At 47.5% G+C, this 22,186-nt stretch overlaps 1 protein-coding gene across 2 annotated transcripts in view; it reads right to left on the reverse strand.

Moving 5' to 3' along the window:
- The window catches only part of ARID2 (AT-rich interaction domain 2), a 1,159,914-nt gene that overhangs the window by 886,798 nt on the left and 250,930 nt on the right, over positions 1-22,186 (reverse strand). For both annotated transcript variants that reach the window (XM_086919090.1, XM_086919091.1), the window contains exon 5: positions 4,069-4,287. In XM_086919090.1, coding sequence (XP_086775216.1) covers positions 4,069-4,287 — 219 coding nt within the window. The remainder of the gene's footprint in view (positions 1-4,068; positions 4,288-22,186) is intronic.

The following is a 22,186-nucleotide window of genomic DNA, read 5'->3' on the forward strand; positions in this document are numbered from 1 at the left end:
ACTGCTTCGTGGCCCTCTCGGGAATGGTGGGGGTGTGTGGAACCTAAATCTCATGTCTGTATACGTGCCACCTACTATTCATGCCGCTACTCTGGGAAGGGTTAGTGAGACAATGATCGGAGGCGATTTCAATGTAGTTATGAACCCACGTCTTGACACCTCAGGTGCACCCTAATCTGGTAGGATGCTGCGTGCGAGATGCCTGACAGACAGGGCGGTATCCCTTGGGCCTGTGCAATGTCTGGAAAACGTGGTACGCCAGATGCACCCAATACACTTACACCTCTGCGGCACACCAAACGCATGCACGCATCGACATGATCTTTATGCCAGCCCCCGACTGCTGGAGACAAACCGACTGACATCTTGCCCCTGGCAATCTCGGACCATTCACCGCTTCTCCTACAACTGGGAGACACAATGGACACGGTGCACCCCGTGTGGAGACTCAATGCCTGGTTCCTCCAAGGACACCTTAAAACACCGATAGGGGAGGAACTGTGGCAATACTACCTTACCAACCAAGGACCAGTCTCTTCTCTGAGCACCCTCTGAGAAGCAGGCAAAGCTACGATTCGTGGCTCAAGGCTAAGCAGCTGGCCCAAGATAGCAGACTTACAATCCTCAAGGCCCAGCCAATTTGTCTTGAGCGCGACACAACCGGGGTGTCGGATGAAACCCACAAGAGGAAACTTGCATTGCTGAAGGACGAAATAAAGCAAATCTCGCTGGACTCTGCTCAGGCTGTTGTGGAGGTCCTCTGTGGCCCAGGTATATGGCTGGGCGACAAAAACTGGAAACTACTGCATCAACTGGCCTCATACCCTCTGGCGAACCGAACAGTCCTGAGATTCAGGACTCATCCAGTGCCACGCACCGCACATCTCCTGCAATAGCCCAAGGATTTGCTGGGTTCTACTCTCAGCTTTACACAGCCCAGATGACTGAGGCCTCACTTCCCGCACTGACTGACCTGGGAAGCTTTCAACTTCGGGTCAGCAAAATGGGTTGCTGGACTGTTCCTTAAATTAGAAAGTGTGTGTAATTGGCATGGCAGAAGGTGAAAGTGTAACACCTTTGGGCATCCATTTTGTTGGAAATATTTGCCTCACACACCCATATGGGTGTCATGCTTCATCATCCGCGTTGCTCCTCGTCGGGGAGGCGGTGCAATCCCCGACGGGCTCACCTCAGAGAGGGGCTCTTTGGCGGAGATCTTTTAAATCCAACTGCCTTTTGGTGAAGTGTGAGTATGTGGGTAGTTTGGAATGTAGCCTAGGTGGTGATTAAAATGGAGTAGAGGGTACCGGAAACTACTTTATTCAAGGGGTCCCCTACTGCAATTAAAAACGTGAATCCAATAGTCTAGGTACCAACAGGTTAGGTGTAGTGCCCCTAGATTAGATTTGCAACGGACTGGTCAACATGTTTCTCGCATGGGAAAAGTTCCCGCGATCCATCAGGACCTAAAGTGGATAAGAGTAAGGTCTACAAACTATAAACAACATGCAATATGTCATGTGCCTAATGCCGCAATTGTGCAATGCTAAAAGTTACCTCTGTAGCTTTGTCCTATACCTAGTAATCAGGGACTACAGGCCACATCAATGCTCAGCGGGTCTGTACTGCAGGACAGGGCCCTTAAGGTTTGACTCTCAGTCACTGCGTACAGGTCTCGTCACCTACCCATCGCCGCCGAGCTCGGATAGATGCTTTCAACTTCCCCAGCTGTGTGCGGCCGAAGCGGCCAATTTGGACCTCCCCATCACCCAGGTGGAGATCGTTGATGACATTGCAACAGATCGCGGCTAGGAAAACACCGGCCCGACGGCTTCCCAGAAAAACACTACGCTGCATACCGATGTGGCAACTGTGGTCGTCATCCAAAAACCCAACCCCCATCACCATTCTGATAGAACTACCGTCCTAGCTACCTCATTAACACAGAGGCTAAAATCTTCGCTACAATATTGGCTCAACGGCTGCGACCATACCTCTGTACACTAGCCTAGCCGGACCAATGCGGATTCATGCCGGCAAGTGGTACAAGGCACTGACTGCGGCGCCTCCACCTGGCCCTAGAGAACAGTCTCACACTCACCCCTTATCTGGCTTTCCTGCTCGTGGATTTTGAAAAAGCCTTCCACACAGTCAACTGGCAGTACCTAGATAGCGTGTTTACTGCAGCAGGGCTGGTCCCTCATTTCGCCGCCTCGTCCAGGTCCTCCACTCCAAACCCCGGACGTGAGTCTTCATAAACGGAGCGCTTTCAGACTTGTTTCCTGTCAGCAGAGGGAAGAGACAGGGATGTCCCGTTCCGCCTCTCCTCTTCACCCCGGCAATGGAGCCACTGGCGAGTCTCATACGCTCAGATGGGCAAGTTCAGGGATGGCAATGGAGTGGTTCCCATACAGATAAGATCACCCTGTAGGCTGACATCTTGCTTTTCTCGGCAGACCCACGGCAGTCTGGACCCAGATGCCTCCAGCTTCTCTACGCTTTTGAGCGGGTATCGGGATTACGCCTGAGTCCCGCCAAATCGACCCTAGTGCCCCATCACATCTCAAGAGAATACTTTGATTGGCAGTCAACCATTCCCATAAGACGGCAATCATTCAAATACTTGAGGATCTGGATTGCGTTGCTCCCAGATCTGGCACAGTCGTTCAACATCACCCCGTTAGTCAAGAAAGCCAAGGAGAACCTAAGAAACCGGCAATCCCTGCCACTCAACCCCCTTGGGAGAATAGCCTTATTTAATATGCTGATAATACCTCCGTTTTAATACATCGTCCAAAATACACAGTTTCACCTTCTATGGAGTTGGTTCAAAGAACTGGACAGTATGGCCACTGTCCTCGCTCATTGCCAGATAACGCCCTTCGACAGCGGTATGGGTATGACTAACCTCTACCTATACTACTTAGCTACTCGATTACTCGTCCTACAGGATTGGTTTAATGACGGCTGATCCGACCCAGCCTACAGGATTGAGCTAGAGAACATGGGACTCCCACAAATTTAGGAAATGCTATACGGATGCCCAGTGCCCTTGGCCATTCCGACAGTGACCCGATTAGTCCTGCTAGCCTGGCGCTCCGACTTACGCCACACCCACTGGGATAGCAAGTGGACACCAGACACCACTATTGCAGGGTGACTGGCTTAAAGAGGTTGGGGCCTCAGAGGGTTTCAGGAAGTGGGACCTCAATGGCATCATGCAATTGGGCGAGCTGTGTGTGGGGGACCACCTACTATCATTCCAAGATCTAAGACATGCTATACCATTCATTCCTCACAGTTCTACAAGTACTAGCTACTACGCCACGCCCTTAACCCACATATACCAACAGGCACATCACTTCCCCAATTCAGCCCTATGGAAGCGCAGATCATGATTGGGAATTTAGGGAATAAGTATAGTAAAATGGTGCAGAGGCGAAGACTGGTGCGCATCGCAGGAAAACCCATTGAGGCCAGTGGGTGTCCAGCCAAACACAAAAATTTGGGCAAAATGGCTGGGCCAAGTGGAATGAAGAGGTGTTCCCTTTAAAACAGCAGATGGGTTTGGGTTGATCTCTATATCTGTGCCCAAATGGTGATAAAATCCCATCAATTTACCATTTGGAAATGTATACCAGTGCTGTGTTACCTTTTATTTTTTCCCTTTTAAAAATCAATAAAACTGGTTTTGGAAAAAAAGAATGAGGGATCTGGTAAAAAGAACATGTATGTGAACAGCTAACTACTAGGTTTCTATCTGAGAATGGTGAGAAGGGCATGGTATAACTGTAGAAGGACGCCTGGGAAACATAAGACCATGAACAATTAACAAACAAGATAGTATTTGTAGATTGTGATAATAAAAATGCATTGAAGACAATGTGCAAACTGTAAAGTAAATGCTGGGGCATCACTGTAGCTGCTTAAAAACTTGATATATCTTTGGAACTAGCAGTAGACTGCTAATGGTCTCTGCTCTATATACATAAATTCGGTATTAGGGCTGAGATAAATAAATAAAGGAGATCCAAGTTTAAAAAAAAAATCCAAATGTACGAGACTTACTTTCATCAAACACTCCAGCATTTGCCAGTAATAACGTGATGAGTTTAGGATCCTTTTCAAGTTGCATTACATGTTTGCTTTCATTTGATAGTAAAGTGCATACGTTAATAGCAAAATCCACTTCATTTGGGAGTCCAGATAACAGCGAAAGCACCAATTTGTTATAGTCATTCGGCGTATTGAAGTCCATACACAGCCCATAGCTTTGACGGAGATAATCTAGGCAAAAGGTTGAACAAAACCCTCATTTATTATAGTAAAAAAATATTCTAACAGAATAAAACACAATATGAAAATATTTGTTCATTAGAAAAAAATAATAATACTGATATGTTCGACACATGACAAAAAGTTTCTGAAGTGGTCAGTCAACTGAAACAAAAGACAGATAAGGCACAATGAAGTTACACTGCCACCAGTCAATGAATGGAAGAGGTACACTTGTGGAACGAAAACTTAATTACCTGTAATCCTAGCTCTATTTCAGGGGAATCATCATCAAAGTCCTAAGCACTGATTAGTCCTCTAAACAGGAGAGCTCCAGAGCATTCTTATAAAAGTACATTATTCATACTGTAAAAACATTCCATTAAAAAAGAAGGAATAGACTAATCAAATATACAATATTCGTCCACCTCCACATTTTCTCCATTAACAGTATAAAAAATCAAATTCATTTAGTAGACCTTAATCTTTCTGAAATCCTCAAAACGTTTATCACATAGAATAATGCCAGGGGATCTCTTGACTCTTTTAAAAAAAACAAGGGCATCTCTTGCTGATCTAAAATTAGCTTTTTTTAAAAGATTTATTAAAAAACAGCGTCTAGGTGCTTGATAAAATGGGCATAATACAAAATGAAGGGTGTCCTGTGGAGATCGATGATCGCAGCCACAGGGACCCTTTGACTCAACTGCATTAGTGAATCCCGCAGGTTCAGATAAAAGATGTAGCAAGTTGAGTCTAAAACGCATTAATAAAAACCTGTCGTGGGGGTTGTATACAAGGGAGAGATAGGGCTCCGTCCCACTAGAGGGTTTCACTGTCATATAGGCCTGTACAGTGTGCTTACCTCATTTCCCGTGACCTGGTGGTAAGTTTGGAGAGCTTCTCATTTACTCTTGCTTGATCTTGTTTTGTAATACTCTGTGGATTTGAAAACAAATTTCCAAATCCAATGCTTTCCAAAGCCCCTTTCACATATTTTAACCAGGGGATAGACATACCTTTCTCACTCCCCAAACAATCTGTGATAATCAACCACGACAGATTAGCATCCTGATTGACCCATAGTTTTAGCCAGCCCTGCCCTCCAGGTGCTTACAACCAAGTTCCTCATGTACTATATATGATGGTACAGATTGGGGTACTTTAAGCAACCTCATTAAGTATTTATTTTCCTTGGTCTGTAAGCTGGTTGCATTTGCCATTCCTCATAACTCTGCCCCGTACATAACCTTCGCAACAGTGATCGAGTTGTACATGGTCAGCATTTGTTCGGGAGCCCAGCGGCCAGTCTGCGCCCAAAATTCATAACCGCTCCTGAGCTCACTGCCAGCTTACTGCCATGTTCTTCAATCAATGGTTTAAAATTCAAATTTCGATCGAATAAAATGCCCAGGTATAAAAAAGTCTGCACTTTTGCCAGATTTGTAGCACCAATTCTATAGTTAAAATATTTGCCTTTATGTTTTGGGCCCAGCTCCATTATATATGATTTTGTCAGATTGGCAGATAGGTCCAGGCTAGACAAACTCCACAAACCCGTCAATCAGACTTTGCAGTCCCACTGGCGTTCGGGCCGGCAGGACCGCGTCGTCCGTATAAAGCAGAACTGGAACAGATCTACTTCCTATTCTGGGCGTGTCTGCTTTCAGGTTCAATAAAAAACGTTCAAGCCCATTAATGTAAATGGAAAATAGGAAGAGTGCAAGTATGCACCCTTGCCTCACCCCGCTCGTACATTTAAAAGAGTCTGTCTAGTCACCCTCCAGGTTGTACCTCACTGTTGCGGAGGAATTCTGATGAAGGTTCCTTAAAATAGAAATGAGGCCAGCATCAACCCCCAGATCCGACAATATTGCCCACAGCTTCGATCGATTTACACAATCGAAAGCTGCTGCCAGGTCCATGAAGGCTAAGTAAACTTTCTCCTGTCTGGCAACTGTATATTTCGTGACCAGTAAATATAAATTTAAACACTGGTCTGTCGTGGACCTCCCCGCCCGGAAGCCATACTGAACTTCTGTGAGGATACCATTTTCTTCTTCCCATTCCATTAGGCGGTTCAGGATAGCCCTACCCATTACTTTAGCTGTTACATCAATTAGAGAGATGGGCCTGTAGCATTGGGGGCTGTCTCTGCTACGCTTCTTAAAAATGGGTACTATTGTCGCTGTAGACCATGAGCGGGGTAAACCAGATACTAGGGCCTCATTTATAACTCTTGTGACTACCGGGCCCCATAATTCTATGTTACTTAGGAAAAGATCCAGTGGGATCCAGTCAGGACCAGGGGCTTTATTGCGTGTAAGACCCTTCATGCGCCCTCGATCTCTTTTAGGGTAAATTCAATCCTCTCAGCTACGATATCCCTCTGTTCATCTTGTTCACCTTCCAGCATGGTCCCTCTGTTGTATAGAGCACTGAAATGTTCGACCCATTGAGCTGGGAGTACATTTGTGGCAATGCAAGGTCTATTCCCATCCTGAAAGCAGCGTTTGTTAATTATTTGCCAAAACCTGGTAAGATTGCGTTTTTCCGCAGCCTCTCGTAGATCTTCCCACGTTTCAGTTTGAAGAGCTAACTTATGGCGCCTAACTTCTTGCTTATAGTGTGCTCTACAGAGCGTAACCCTGACACCATCTCTGGGTTTCTGTTTGAGAGCAACTCTAAGATTACTCAGGGCCAAAGAGCATCCCCTAGCGAACCATCTCTGGTTATGGGCTTCCTTCCCTTTCCCTCTTACATGCATTAGGCAATCTACTAGCCTACCCATCTCCTCAAATGCCTCCACCACCTGTGGCCCTTTAATCTCCGGGTTTAGGCATACCTCCAATTGCTGTTTCCCTTTGGAGACTAGGGACTTATAAAAACTTCCACTATCCATTTTAGCACATTTTAGTTTTCTGCCTTGGTCTGTAACCGTCTCCCTAACGTCTAGAGGTCTCTTCATTTTTTCTCTATTCACTTTTGACACTGCAATACTCACTGTAAGAGGGTTGTGGTCGCTAAAGCCACTACAGTCGATGTAAAATCTTTTTTTTAATAAAACCTTTATTGACATAGTTATACAGTAGCAAGCATGCAGCTACTCCGAGTCGGCTGTCACCATTGTCAATAAGTATATCGGATGAGTCAGTTACACAGCACTTCAGCCGACAACCCGGGGGCCCGGCGGCAATTAAACAAACATGTTGTAGCCATATATTTAATCGCAGGAGAAATAAGGTCTTTTTCTTTTATGTTTTTTTAGAAAACCAAACAAACCAATAAACAGGAAAAAATAAATAACTGTAGAGGCAAGACAAAAAGCTTATATACAAGTGATCCTTCTGAAGAGGGAGTACCGCATCAAAGGCTATTACCCGGCAACAATTAAAGCTAAAAAGCTATAAGAAAAGCTAGGAGGGAGGGGGAAAGGGTGAAGAGAGCAAGCAAGCAATATATGAACAAAAATCAAGACCAGAAGGAACTTCTAGCTAAGGGGAGTGCAACACCTCCGGTGGAGTCACAAAGGGGGGAGTACAGCTCTCTCCACGATACTGGTTCCACTGATGCCATACCCTCCCCCACTTCTTGGGCCTGCCCCGAACGACCGACTGTTTTTTTCGTGAAACATGCACCAGCCCACTGTGTCTGAGCCACGTTGTAGTCGTTGGGCTCCCACACATTCAGAAGACACCTTCGGGCCTCAGGCAAGATCGAAACACCAGTCACTTCTTCCATAACGCCATGCACACGGTTCCAAAAGGACACCACTGCAGGACATTCCCACAAAATATGTAGGAAAGAACCCACCATTCCACACCCACGCTTACACAATCCATCCAAAGAGTATCCCATTAGTAACAATCGAGGGCCCGTCACATACACTCTGTGTAGGATTTTCAATTGCACCAGTCGCAGACGGGCCGGGATCGCTTCCTCCTTCGGGGAGGATATCGCTGCCTGCCAATCCTCATCGTCAAGTTCCAATCCATCGCTGGTCCAGGCCTCACGGAGCTGTAAAAGAAGGTCTGCCCGGTCATTGATCAATTTCTTATATATAAGAGAGATCGTACTGTCCGGCACATGGGCGTCGAGCACTCTGTCCTCCAGGGCTGAGGATTACGGAATAAGAGTGCCGGTCGGTAAGACCGAGCAGATGGCATGTCGGACCTGCAGGTACCGAAAGTATTCTCGATTGCCAAGTTTATATTCAAGTTGCAACTCATTAAAAGTCTTTATCCTATCTTTCCGCCAAAGGTCCCCCACCTTGCTGATACCAATGAGGTCCCATTTCTCAAAGCCCTTGGTAGTCCACAAATTGCCTAACCTCTCGGAGACGTAGAATGGAGTCGCTCGAGTGATAGTGTCTGACCAGCCCATAGCCGCATTAGCGTTATACCAGATCCACACCGCTACCTTGGTGGGCCCAGTTAACGTCGTATCTGACCGTTTAGAGTAAAGTGCCCTGTAGTAATCCCCGCCCGGAAGCAGCCATTTATCCATAGCAAAAGCCGGGTTAGAAACTGGGCCAAACATTGCATGATTAACCGAGCTCAATTGAGAGGCCCAGTAGTAGCGCCTGATATCAGGCAACGCTATACCGCCATCGTACCAAGGCAGCGTGAGCTTAGCCAAGGCAATCCGGGGACGTCCGGTCCACAGCAACTTTCTTTGGAGGCTCTCGATCTCGTGGAAGTAGCTGGTAGGCACAAGGTCAAGAGTGTTTTGAAGTGCATATAAAAATCTAGGGAGGGACATCATTTTGAAGAGAGTAGCCCTGCCCACCAGGGACAGCGGCAGCCTACACCAGGCTTTCACATCAGCCTTTAAAAGAAGAAGCGGGGGAGCAAGTTGCGCTGATACCCGATTGCAGGATCACACGAGACATACATACCTAAATACTTGAACCCAGAAGGCGAAATTTGGATCGGGCAGTTGCACGGCACGAGTGGCGTGTCGTCCGTGAGCGGGTAAACACAGGACTTACTCCAGTTGATCACTAGACCAGAGTTTCTACCAAAGGAACTAAGGACGTCAAACAGCACCCCCAGAGATTTCCGAGGGGAAGTGAGATAAAGAAGAATGTCATCCGCATACAATGAGATGCGGTCTTCAAAGTCAGGGGTCCACCTGATACCCCTGAGTGACGGCTCCCACCACAACCAAGCGGCCAGGGGCTCCAAAGCCAAGGCGAAGAGCAGCGGGGACAGAGGGCACCCCTGTCGGGTACCCCTCCCTAGGACAAAAGAAGCTGAGACTCTACCATTAACGACCACCTGGGCCAGGGGCTCTTCATATATGAATACCGGTCCGAAGCCGAACTTCGTCAAAGCCGGCCATAGGTACGGCCATTCCACTGTATCAAATGCCATGGTGGCATCCAGAGAAACCAAAATGGCCGGCTCACGTAACGTCTCCGCCCTCGCCAGGACGCCGTGGAGACGACGTAAATTTAACGCAGTGTTGCGGGTCGGAATAAAGCCAGACTGATCTGGGTGCACCAAGTCCCCAATCACTTTAATCAATCGATTCGCTAACAATTTTGCCAGGATCTTGGGTTCAGCATTAAGAAGTGAAATGGGTCTATAGGAAGTACACAACTCACGGGGTTTTCCTTCTTTATGTATTACTGCGATAGATGCTAATCTCTGATCTCGGGGGAGTAAACCCTTCTCCCTGGACTCTAAGAACATCGAGCGAAGGTTCGGCGCCATTTTGTTTGGACACAACTTGTACAGCTCGATGGGTATGCCGTTCGGGCCTGTAGCTTTTCCAGAGCGAATGGAGCGAATAGCGAGCTCCACTTCATCGGTGGAAAAGTCCGCCTCCATAAGCTCTCTGTCAGATTCGGACAAGCTAGGCAAAGCGATATCCCTGAGCAACAGATGCGAGTCCTCCTCCGGCCGGTCAGACACCGGCGCGTACACCGCTCAGAAGTGACAAGCGAACTCTTCCACGATCTCCACTGGATCCGTCACACATACACCATCCACTCGTTCAACAACCGGCACCACTCGATTCAGTCTCTCTTTCCTGTCCAGCCAAGCTATCAACTTCCCGCCTTGTCGCCCACATCATACAAACGGCCCTGTTGCTCTCGACTCATGGCTTTCGCGGCATTCGTAACCAAGGCTTTATAGTCAGACTGTTTCAGTTGCAAAACATGTACCTTATCTTGCGTGACCCCAGACTCAAGATCTGCCTCTAAAGTAACAATATCAGACTCCAACTGCTCAACCTCTTCATTGTGGCGTTTCTTAGAACCGGCAATCAGCGATAGCGTCTGACCCCGTATAACAGTTTTAAAGGCTTCCCACAGGGACACAGACTAAGACACCGATCCAACATTTTCGGCAAAGCAATGATCAATAGCCTTAGCCACCCCAGCCCAGGTCTCCGGCAGACGCAGATGCCAGGTATTGATCGGGGCGACCCGGCCCCCGGTGCCCAGATGGTGATCTAGGAGTATCCATAGCGGGGAGTTGTCCGAGATGCCTCTGGGCAAATGTCGGACCTCTCTTACCGATGTTGCTTGGGCTGCAGGCATGAGGATGTAATCAAGTCTAGCCAAGCTCCCATGTGCCCCAGAATGGAAGGTGTATTGAGCCTGCCCGGGGTGAAGCATCCGCCAACAATCAACCATACCAAACGTTTCCAAGAAGCCACCCAGGCAGGACTGCGACTGTGTGAGAGCTCTGGGAGGATGACGATCCTCCAAGCCGCTAACAACAGAGTTGAAGTCTCCTCCAACCACCAAGATCCCCTCAGGAAGCCCCAACACCAGTTTCCCCAGGTCGACAAACGTGGGAGTCTGTAAACCCGGGGGAACGTATATTGAAAGGATGGAGATCGCCTTTCCCTCCCACCTACCAACAATGGCCGCATACCGTCCCCTATCATCCAGTACCGTATCATCAATCTCCAAGGGTAGGTAACTTCGGACCATAACACCGGTCCCTCTGGATCCCGAGGTGAACCCCGAGTGTGCAACCAACCTGTAGCCCCTCTGGTTCATAGCGTGGAACGTGTTCCCCACCAAGTGCGTTTCTTGCAATAATACAATATCGGGGGAATGGCGTTTTAAATATTGAAGTACAATCCCGCGTTTTATCTTGTCCCCCAAGCCGTTGACATTCCAACTCAAGACTCTCAACCCCCTACCCCCCCATCCCATAAGCAGTAGCAGGGTCCCCCAAACCCCGTGAAGGAAACACAGATCACACTATACAGCAATACGTAGCCTCTGAAACAATTCAAACGGAAAGAACCCCCCCTCCCCCAAAATGCCCCATACACACATCCCCCCCACCCTGCACCCCTGTGATAATACAAAAAACCACCTCAAGTTGCAGTGTGCCTGTCGCACTACCCAAGAAAACGAATCTACAGGAAGAAAAGGAAACACCCCAGGAGGAGGAAAAGTCCCAAACTCCCCGCCGCCCCAGGGTTTGTCTCGTGAAAGTGTCATTGACCCAAAAAGATAACGATCCACCGCAACACAGTACGGTGGTTACACACGCCGGTGTCCTTACTCCTCCTGGTCCCGTTGGCCTCCCTCTGCGCCTTTTGAGTGCTCCGCATTGTCCCGTTGCGTCGATAATGTGTCCAACCAGTCACTGACCACCTCTGGCATATCAAAAAATAGCACACGCTCATTATGTTCGATACGCAATCGGGCGGGGAAGAGCCCAGGTCTCTCAGTCTACGCTTCACCCCGGTAAATCCCAGTCTCTGTTTCTGCACCGATTGAGTGAAGTCGGGGTAGAAGCTGATAGACGCATTCTCAAATTTGGTGGGGCCGTTAGTCCTCGAGGCCTGAAAAATGGCGTCCCTGTCGCTGAAATTGAAGATCCTCGCAATGATGGGACGTGGCGTAGCCCCCTGTTTGCGTCTTCCGAACGGAACTCTATGGGCACGCTCCACCGCAAAAAAGTTGCTGAGGCCTTTAGGGGCAAGATGGTTTAGGATCAGGTCTTCTACGAGGAGGTCCGTCGATTTATCGGCTGAGGACTCCGGAACTCCGACGATGCGAATATTATTGTGCCTAGCGCGACTTTCAAAATCCTCAAGCCGGCGGGCAAATTGTTCACTCTAGGTTCGAAGGGTCCGGACTTCGGTCTGGAGATCAGAAACGTCGGTGGTGAGACTGGCAGCTTTGATATCCAGCGACTTGACTCTCTCGTTAGTCTTGGCAAAGTCCGCCCTAATCAAGCTAACAGCCACAGTGTCAATCTTGGCGGCCAAAGTTTCATATTGCTGGCCCATAGATTACTTCATACTCGCAATAGCGCCCATCACATCTCGAAGGGTCAGCTCCTCCGTTTCGGGGGGGCCACCACCAAGGTCCTCAGAAGTTTTGCCAGTTCCACTGGGTGAACCCTTGTTGCGCGCAAATCGGTCCATAATGGTGGTTTGAGTAATGCCACCATGAGTCGTGTTATTGATTGACCGCTTGTCGCTGTCGGACTTGCCCGCCATGGTGGGCTGCGCGCCACTTGGGGGCTTTTGGGACCTGGTGAAAATGGCTCCCGCGGAGAAAAACAGCGAGAAATCAAAGTGTTGGGCGCCGGTGAAGAGCAATTGAGCGAGTGTGCATTCGGGCCAGCTAGAACAAGGGACAGTCGTCTCCCAGCCTTCTTAGACAGGAAAAACGAAACCGAAAGTAGACCCCGGGTAGCTATCCCCTTCCATACGCCATTGTTCAACTACTCTCGGAGTGTTTTGGATGCCCAAGTCCCGGGATGACTCACGGTGTAGGTCTTCAGGCAGGAGTATTTCAGGTGTTCGGCATCCGATTCGAATTGTGAAAAAGGCCATATAGGTCAGGAGAGTCTCAGCTACAATAACCCGTAGTTAGAAACAGGATCCGTCACAGGATAGATGTTGGAGGCGGCGAGGGTTTCGGGCGCTCACACGACCATCTTGGATGCGCGCTAAGCTCCTCCTCCGATGTTAAATCTTAAAACTCTCTATTTAGTAAGCGGGAGACAATAACAAAGTCAATATATGAGCTCCATCCTCTACCTTTGAAGGTTGGATTGACCCCACTTTTGGAGTTAAAAGATAAAAGATCCATGGAATGAGACAGGTCAAAGTTATTCATCATCCCACTGAGATTAGCTCCCTCTATTGTGTGGTCAAAGTGGGCGCCTTCCGCTAGATTACACGATTCCCAATTTTTCATAAAGGGAATCAGCCGAGGACATAAATGACAGTTAAAATCACCTGCAATTAAAAGTAAGGGAGCGAGGGTGTTATTCATCTTTTCTATCTGGATTCCCAGTTGATCCTTCAACTCCTCCACTCTACAACCTCCTGCATTATAAAAATGAACTATAATCAGATTAAGATCCCTGCTTTTAAACTGAACTGCAAGCATACAATCTGATTTCCAGTTGAGATCTATCCAGGTCCCATCTAGAGTCAGATGCACCCACAGAGAGAGACCTCCTTTCGCTCTACCTGCCCTAGATCTTACAGCCGGAGTCCCAAACAACTTATATCCCTCAAGATTGAAATTTGTTGGGTCAACTTCCCATGTTTCCTGGGCAGAGTATTGTTAAATTAATTTACATAGTCCAGCCATTCCTTAAGATGAAATTTGGTTGAAAGTCCCGCCACATTCCATGACAACAGATCTACAGTGTTCCACTCATTCAGTTTTACAGATCTCCTGAATGGCGGACATCCCTCAATAACTTTCCCCACAGTTATTAGTCCTTGTGATAAACTGCTTCTAGTTTTCCCTTTTGCCATATTTAGCGGTCAATCACAGTATTCTAGTCCTGACAGGGCCCCAAACCTATTTTGTAATCTGATGTTTTGTGGTTTGTGATAGTTCGGAGCCGCACCTCCTAAAGGGGTACCCTATTCTGTGTTTTGTTCAGAACCTTTGGGGAAGTGATTGGATTCGAGAATTGGAGCCGAATTGTCCCTCCTTACAAATAAATTCGGCACATCTTGTGTCCCTGAAGTTAATTATAATACAATCATCTTCAGTCGACTTTGCCCTTCTTCCCACCCAATTTACTATCCTACCAAATAATATCTATTGGCAGACGTAGCTAGGCAATGGCCGATTAACATTTAGCCAAAAAATAAATGAATGAATGAATAAAAACGTATATAGCGCAACTTAGCCCTGAGGCATCAAGGCGCCTATCAAAAAAGAATCATAAAAGGCAGATCCCAAAACTAAGGGTAAGCTTTGGCAAAAAGTCATGTCTTCAGGGCCTTTCTAAAGGCTTGCATCGATGGCAGGGACTTGATTTCACAGGGCAGTGTTCCACCATCTAGGACCAAGACTGGAGAAAGCCCTACCTCCCCACTTAGCTCTTCGGACTTGGGGGACTGATAACTAGAGCTTTTTAGAAGAACAAAGGTTTCTATACACTTATTTTCAATTCCCTGTAGGTCTCCCTCTTACAATGTTCTAATGGTGGCACCCCTGTCAGAACTACCACGTACGGGGCTGAATCCGGGGGAAGATCAATTGTTTGTTGCCTCTGCACATCTTGAATTATAGGGGGTTTGTGTGTTGTCTGAGATTTTGTTAAAGGGCTAGTGACCTTCACAGCTTTATACTTGCTTGCCTGTTCTATATGGGGTGCCCCCTCTGAAATTCTCCGGGGGACCGTGGCACTAGAAGCTGATATATACTCTGCTGCAAGGCTTTGACTACCTTTTGTGGATACATTAGGATTAGTTAGAGCATTAGAGCTAGTGCCTACAATGCCTTGCACCCCCACATTTGACTGCCTGCTGGTTGGATCCCTCCCCTGAACCCCCCTGGCCTGTGCTGATGCAAGCAAAAGTTCCAAACACACCAGTCTATTTTCAATTCGGTCCAGTCTATCATGTATGGGAAGGGTAAGCTTATGTACATTACTTTTCAATTTTTTCCAAAAGGCGACATCCTAAACTCGTGGGGCATCTCCTTCCCTGGATCGCAATACGTTTGCCCCATCCTTTGCCGGTGACGATATGTGTTAAGTACTTATTAACAAATTCTCTTTGGGCGCGACCTCCTTAGTTTTTTTCCCCTTTTCCATCTGCCGCTTGGTGTTGTATCCCTGTGCATTTCCTTTTGGATATTGGGCCCTGTGACTGTTGGACCACTCCAACTTTTGCATATCTGGCTGACCTAGTTTTCATAATGGGGGAAGGCCGCTTCTTGGCAAGGTTACTAGAGTTCAGTCCAGCCTCAGGGCTTGCTTCCTGCAGCATAATGACACTTCCCTCCCTCCCCTCAGTAGCAGACCCTGTATCATGTAAATCAGTCTTGGGGAGTAGGTGATCTTGCCCTTGCCAGACTGCCGAATAAGGACCGCTTATCCAAGAGTGGGTCTAACGATAATCTCTTCTCAGTAAGTTCAATATCTTTAGCCAGGGCGGTAAAAACTCTTATCAAGAAATTGTCTAGAGTGCCCATGAGAGACCCACCAGTACTTCTCCCACAGTTTCCCGCTTTAACTGGGGATGTACTCATGGTTCACACAATTCTGCTGAATCAGTGGATATTAGTCCTAACCACACTTTAGATGTTAGTTGCCAAACATGCAAGGGACTCATTGACCTTTAGAGCTGTAGATGTTAAGGGGGTGGCCCATCCAGTCCTTGGCCGGGCTTAAACGGGCCCGCCCTTGTCCCGGGCTTCTCCCAGGACGCTCCCGCGCAGCGGGTGTAATGGATGGTTTATATCACGCCTGGGACTAAGGGCGTGACCGGGCTCCGGCACAGGTGATGAGCAGCAAAGAGTCCTGGGACTTGAAGTCCTGTGCAGGTAACGATGGTTGCGGCAGAGTTGCGAAAAACCAAGTGCACCGCTCCAAGTCAGGGCGCCAAGTGTCGGATCCTGCCTGCTGCCAGTCCATTTAAGATCCCAAAAAGATGCCATGAAGGGAAAGCACAAATTGTCACCACTGGCGCTGCAATGCAAACAGTCTTGCATTTGTGAAAGTTAGCACTATTGGTGTTGTAGGCGTTTGTATGTTAGTTGTGGAATTGTGTGGTGTGTAGTAAAATTGTGTCATGGTGAATAAATAGGGGTGAGAGCTGCACAGAAAAGGACAGAATGAAGACGTAGGGATCGGTAGTTTGTGCTTGAAGTGCCAAATAAATTCCAGACAGAAGAGCAGAAAGAGTATGTGAGAACGAGAGAAACAATGGGTGAGCAGGCCATAGATGCATAAAGAGGGAGCACCTCTGTATGCAGAGGACACCCCCAAGAAGTGGAGGAGAGCGTGGGTTTGAGGGATGGAAATCTTGAAAAAGCACGGAAAAAAAAAACTGTACTCGATGACCTGAAGTAAACCACATGAGAGAGGCAGTAAGAGTGCGCAAGAGAGGTGTAAAAGTACGTGAGTGAGTGATGAGTGGGAGGGGCACGTGGTGATAATAAAATGAATATTAATGAGCTAGATATCAATAACACTTGTTATTGACAATATAACGAAGCTGCAAGATGTGGCAAACAGGCACGTGTATGAAAAAATATTGAAAAAGCCAGGTTCCAAAGATGCAGTGCTATTTTGAACCAGAAAATGTGTACACTTGTTCTGGTAACTTACAGAATTATTTAAGATTTGGACTAAAGAAATAAAGAGGTGCCTTAAACTATGTGAATAGAACTGAGATTGACAAGAGAAAGATGAAAATGCATCAACAGTTACACACGAGTATTTTTCTCACAGCACGAATAATCAAAGATTGGTAACCAAAGGGGTAGGTACAGAATAACTGCCTTTATTAACAATAACCAAATACATTCATTCACGTCTCCTTCAAAAACACTGTGCTAGAGGGCTATTGGACAGTCTTAATACTGCCTACAACAACAATTATTCTTGATCCCCTACGAGATATTTTCGAAACATGAAGTGATAACTACTTTCGAAGCAATGGGTGAGAAACAAGTATCAAAAGAACGCTGTAGTGTTTACAGTGTTGAAAACTGCAAACTATTTTGCAGTTTTTAAAAGTTTCTTTAATAAATGTATAACTTAGAAGGATTTGCCTTCATACCATTTGGCCAAACGTGGTAGTTTTAGGAAATTACTTTTTGGTTTAATTGTTAAAATATAAGTTCAGCTTCTGAACTTTATCAAGTTCAAACAAGACTTTAGGAGCACTGAAACTGAATTTGGTTTTTTTCTTCTCGCGAACCTCCGGTCATCAAATATTGCTGTTTTTCCGTTGCTATTAATGGGGATGCCCCGTTTGCATCCAGGTTATCGGTAAAGAGCCGACCACTGAATGTCAGCCCGGACACGAACAGGCACATTGACGCTGCATTTCTCAGAGGTCACCCGGGTCAACGAGAGGTGCCCAGCCCAGAGTCTGCCTACCAAAGACGAAAGTTCACGAAAAGAGGGGGGAGGAAGCAGGCCTTACCAGACAAAGTAGCAGTTACTTTAGCTACGCTGCTCAGTTTCATGGATTCTGTGCAGCATGGCTAAAAAGCATTGACAAAGCCAATAGGTTACAAAAGCGAAACCTATTGGCTTTGCCAATGCTTGTTAATAGATGGGGTGACCAGTTTCTCAAAACAAAAACGGGGACAGGTCATAGACATAGACATTGAAGTAGGACTACGGTTTGCAGCAACCATCGACATAAAAGTAGGATTATTTGACAGCTGTCATAGACATAGAAAAGAAACAACAACGACAGCTCCCTCCACAGACAGAGATGAAGCACTACAGACAACAAAACTGAGGTCTTTTATTGGCACCCCTCTCCTTTACACAGCAGCATTAGTACTTCCTATTAAATTTACGCTTTTAAGGACCACAGCATATATTTGCCAAAAATCAATAAAACATCACAGGCTAGAAAATGCCAGTGCAAAGAGAGCATGCATGTGTATGCTCAACTGGAACAATGAAAAACAGGGACGTTTCTTTGTTTACCTGGGACACTGGTTGAAAACGGGGACATTTGAGTCACTTGGAGAAAAGTGTTGGGTCACAGGGACACTTCTCCAAAAACGGGGACCGTCCTGGGAAAACGGGGACGTCTGGTCACCCTATTAATAGAGGGAGTAGCTAGCGTCCTACATACTCCCGACGCAGCTGTGGTTGTGGGCAGGGACCTAAACGTAGTGATGGACGCTGAGCAGGACCGTTCGGCCTCCGAACCGGTAACACCGCGGTGCTTGCATTGGGGGGACGAGAGTGGCTAGAAGAATGTGGGATGTTAGACGTGTGGCGCTCCCTACATCCTGGTGAGCAAGATTACACCTTGTATTCCGCAGCCCATAAAACATACGTGCTGTTGGACCACTTCCTAGCCTCTCCGTCCGCTTGGGAGCGCATGCAAGCCTCCACCATCGAGGCCCGGTCGCTTTCAGATCATGCACATATAACATTAACTCTTTGCACTTCTCTCAAGTATGCAGGCTCCCTCGTGGTGCCTCCGAGAGACAATGCTACAGTAACGACGACGATTAATGCGCGTAAAACCAGTATATAAGACTATCTAACACTAAATGAGACTGGGTCCATGGCGCTGTCCTCGGTCTGGGAGGCTCTAAAGCTGGTGGCTCGTTGGGCTCTTATAGCTAAAGCAGCGCATGAAAAAAATAAGACTAGGACAGCTAAGAGGGTTAAATTGGAGACAAGGGTGAGGGCAGGGTTGGATTGGGATTCAAAATCGGCCAGGGCACGCTAAAAAAAGTGGCCCACATTTGCATATTGCCTTTCCTCACAACACTGCTTCGGCGAAATTTTATATAATGGGGGGATGGGAGGGGTTACAAAAAATGCACCGATTAGTTTACACTGTTGAACCACGCCTGAAACAAGTGAGGCCACTTTTGCTCAGGCCCCCTGCCCCCGCTCAATCAGCATATATTTACCGGCCGGCCCAGGGAGAGAAAGGGAGTGACACCTCTGCCAATTGGTGCAAGGGAGGTAATGGACGCCCATCTGCCTCCAGCAAGGCCACTCGAGCACCTGCTGGGCCGCTGGCGGTATCCTGACAGCGCAGAAACGGCCCCCAGGCTGCCCAAAAAAGCAGTCCACAGCTGCAGCTCATACACCGGCCCCTCGGGCATTGCCCGACTGCCCGCGTTACCAATCCGGCGCTGGGTGAGGGAACTGGAACCTATTCATAAACGCACGGGGGCCCTCCCGAGATCTGGAGGCAACTTGAAAAGAAACGGCTACAACTTAAACGCCTTGACCTAGATAGAGTCGAACACACAATAGTATACCTAAAGCATAAATATTATGTTGGGCCTAATAAAGAAGATCGCATGCTGGCGCATCACCTTCGCTGTAAGCAAATTTCAAAAGCTGTTAAATCGGTCTGGAAAGCCTCTGGAAAGGAAGCGTCGGATGTAAATAGCTTAGCAGACACATTTCAGGCCTACTATTCTGAATTGTACACTTGCGACTCCCCAAATTCATCAGCCCCTCAAGCTTACTTGGCGACTGCTGCGATTACCCCCCTCCCCGCAGTGGAACCTGTAGACAAGCCTATTCGTATTGAAGAAGTGATCTCAGTGATTGCCTGACTGAAGTCCCTTAAGGCGCCTGGTCAGGATGGATTCAGTGCTGATTTCTATAAAGCTTTTTTGTCCGAACTTAGCTCCCATACTCACACGCTTGTTCAATTCCTTTGCCGAAACGGGTAGGCTCACAGAATCAATGCTCCAAGCCTCGATTGCAGTCATTCCGAACCCTGGGAAAGATCCTAAACAATGTAGCTCATACGCCCAATTTCGTTGCTGAACGCTGATGCAAAATTGTTTTCTAGCATTCTAGCCCAGTGTCTCAAACACCCGAGATGCCCGATCTCATTGATCTGGATCAGGCAGGGTTCATTCTTGGGTGTCCGTGTGGAGACAACACTAAGTGCTTTTGCCATTTGATAAAGTTCAGGGATCCGTCAATCCCTGCTACTGGCGGTGGATGCGGAAATGTGTTTGATAGTGTGGATTGGCCTTATCTATTCTCAATGCTTAAACAGTTTGGATTCGTCACGCCGTTTACGAAATTGGATATCGAGCACCTATAGCTCTCGCAGTGCAGCGGTTAGAGTGAACAGCGTCAGAACCAACTGCTTTCTTATGGGTCGGGGCACTAGGCAAGGCTGCCCTCTTTCGCGGTTCCTCTTCGCTCTCTATATGGAGCCCTTTGCGCAGAAGCAACACGATAACCCTAGCGCTAGGCGCATCCCTTTTGGGGCAGATCAACATTTGATTAGCCTCTATGCCGATTTTATCTTCTCAATCACCCAGCCTTTGACCTCCCTCCTGGCTATTGTCGCAGAAATCCAGGCAACCGGGATGCTCTTGGGCTTCCGGGTAAACATGCAAAAATCACAAATCTTAAACCTCACCTCTAAACCTCACACAGAATGCAACCTGCACAGTCAGTCGATTTCACATGGATCACTGAGGGCCTTCCATACCTAGGCCTGGACCTAAGCAGAAGTCTGCCTAAAACCGCGGAAGCCAACTATTCTAAGCTTCTGGTTCTAATTCGCAAGGACTTGACACAATTGCAGAGGCTCATACTCTTGAAGGTTTGGAAGACTTTGTCGAGGGTAAAAATGAAAGTCCTTTCCAGAGCCATGTACATTTTTCAATCCATTCCGCTTCTACCACCCACAGGCTTGCTCAGCACACTTCAAAAAGAGATTGAGCAATTTGTGTGGCGGAAGGTGAAACCCAGGATGCATAAGCAGTTTTGTTGTAGTCACATCAAGAGGCGTAGACATCACTTGGTTCAATTGTAGGTTTATTAAAGTAACAGACACAACACCAGCGCGCCCGCCGTCTTCAGCCGGCGAAAGGTCACTGGCTGTCAACGAGCGGCGCTCACCCTGGAACGTTCGGAATGTTAGAGCATACCACTGCGGCGCGACCGCAGCGTAGACCAAGTCACAACATACCCCCTTTCCTCTACACGCAGGTAGGGAATGAGTGGTGAACAATACAGGAAAGTAACCAACAGATCAGCCAACAAGGAAGTCATGCAAGTGTTGAGGAAGCCTCGTGGCCCGTAAGCGTCTCTGATATGTCTGAGCGCCAGGAGGGTTCTGAGGCACATCATTTGAATCGGTTGCTCTTTCGCCTGTGCCCAAGTTATCCCCTTCGGGGCCTGGTGCGGGCACCGTCAAGCAATTGGCGATCATTTGCTAGCATGTATCCTGAGCATGTACCTTTGTTGACAGCATTTCCATTAACACCTTGGCTGCTAGAGGTTTTCCCCTCCTGTGCTGCATATGCATGATCCCCATTGTTCATGACGAGCTCAGCTTGTCATAAGCACACGACCAGTGTACTGCATGACGAGCTGAGCTCGTCATGAGCAGCGAAGGGGTTAAAGGTTTCAAAAGAATGGTCTCTAGAACAATACTTTGCTACCCTACGCAGGTTCCATTTGTCACCATTCTCTAATACAACATAGAAGGGATATACTTCTTTAACCTGGAATGGTCCAAGGAACTTACGCAAACCTCTGACCACCCGTCCAGAACGAACTTTGACCCAATCACCAACCAGTATGTTAGACATATTCTTTTCCCTACCATGTGCCTTCTTTGAATCACTCCTGTGAATTCTTTCATCACAATCTCCACTTTTCCACTCCTCAATCACATTCCGGATCCAAGCAGGCACTAGTTTTGAGGCAGGTTTCCTGCCTCGCATGGCTACAGAGGGGATCACGCCAGTTGTAGAATTCTCAGTCGTGCGCTACACCCATACCAAATCATTCAGAGTCCTTTCAACATCAAGATTGTTGCTAAGTGCCAGACCTATCGCACCCTTGATCATGCGATTGGCCCTCTTGACAATCCCATTGGATTGTGAATTGTACAAAGACGTGAACAAATGTTTTATACCACACTCACTCAGGAATTCCCTCATCTCATTTGAAGACAATTGGGTCCCATTGTC

The sequence above is a fragment of the Lissotriton vulgaris genome, chromosome 1_1 (assembly GCF_964263255.1).
Source record: "Lissotriton vulgaris chromosome 1_1, aLisVul1.2, whole genome shotgun sequence".
Taxonomy (NCBI): Eukaryota; Metazoa; Chordata; class Amphibia; order Caudata; family Salamandridae; genus Lissotriton; species Lissotriton vulgaris.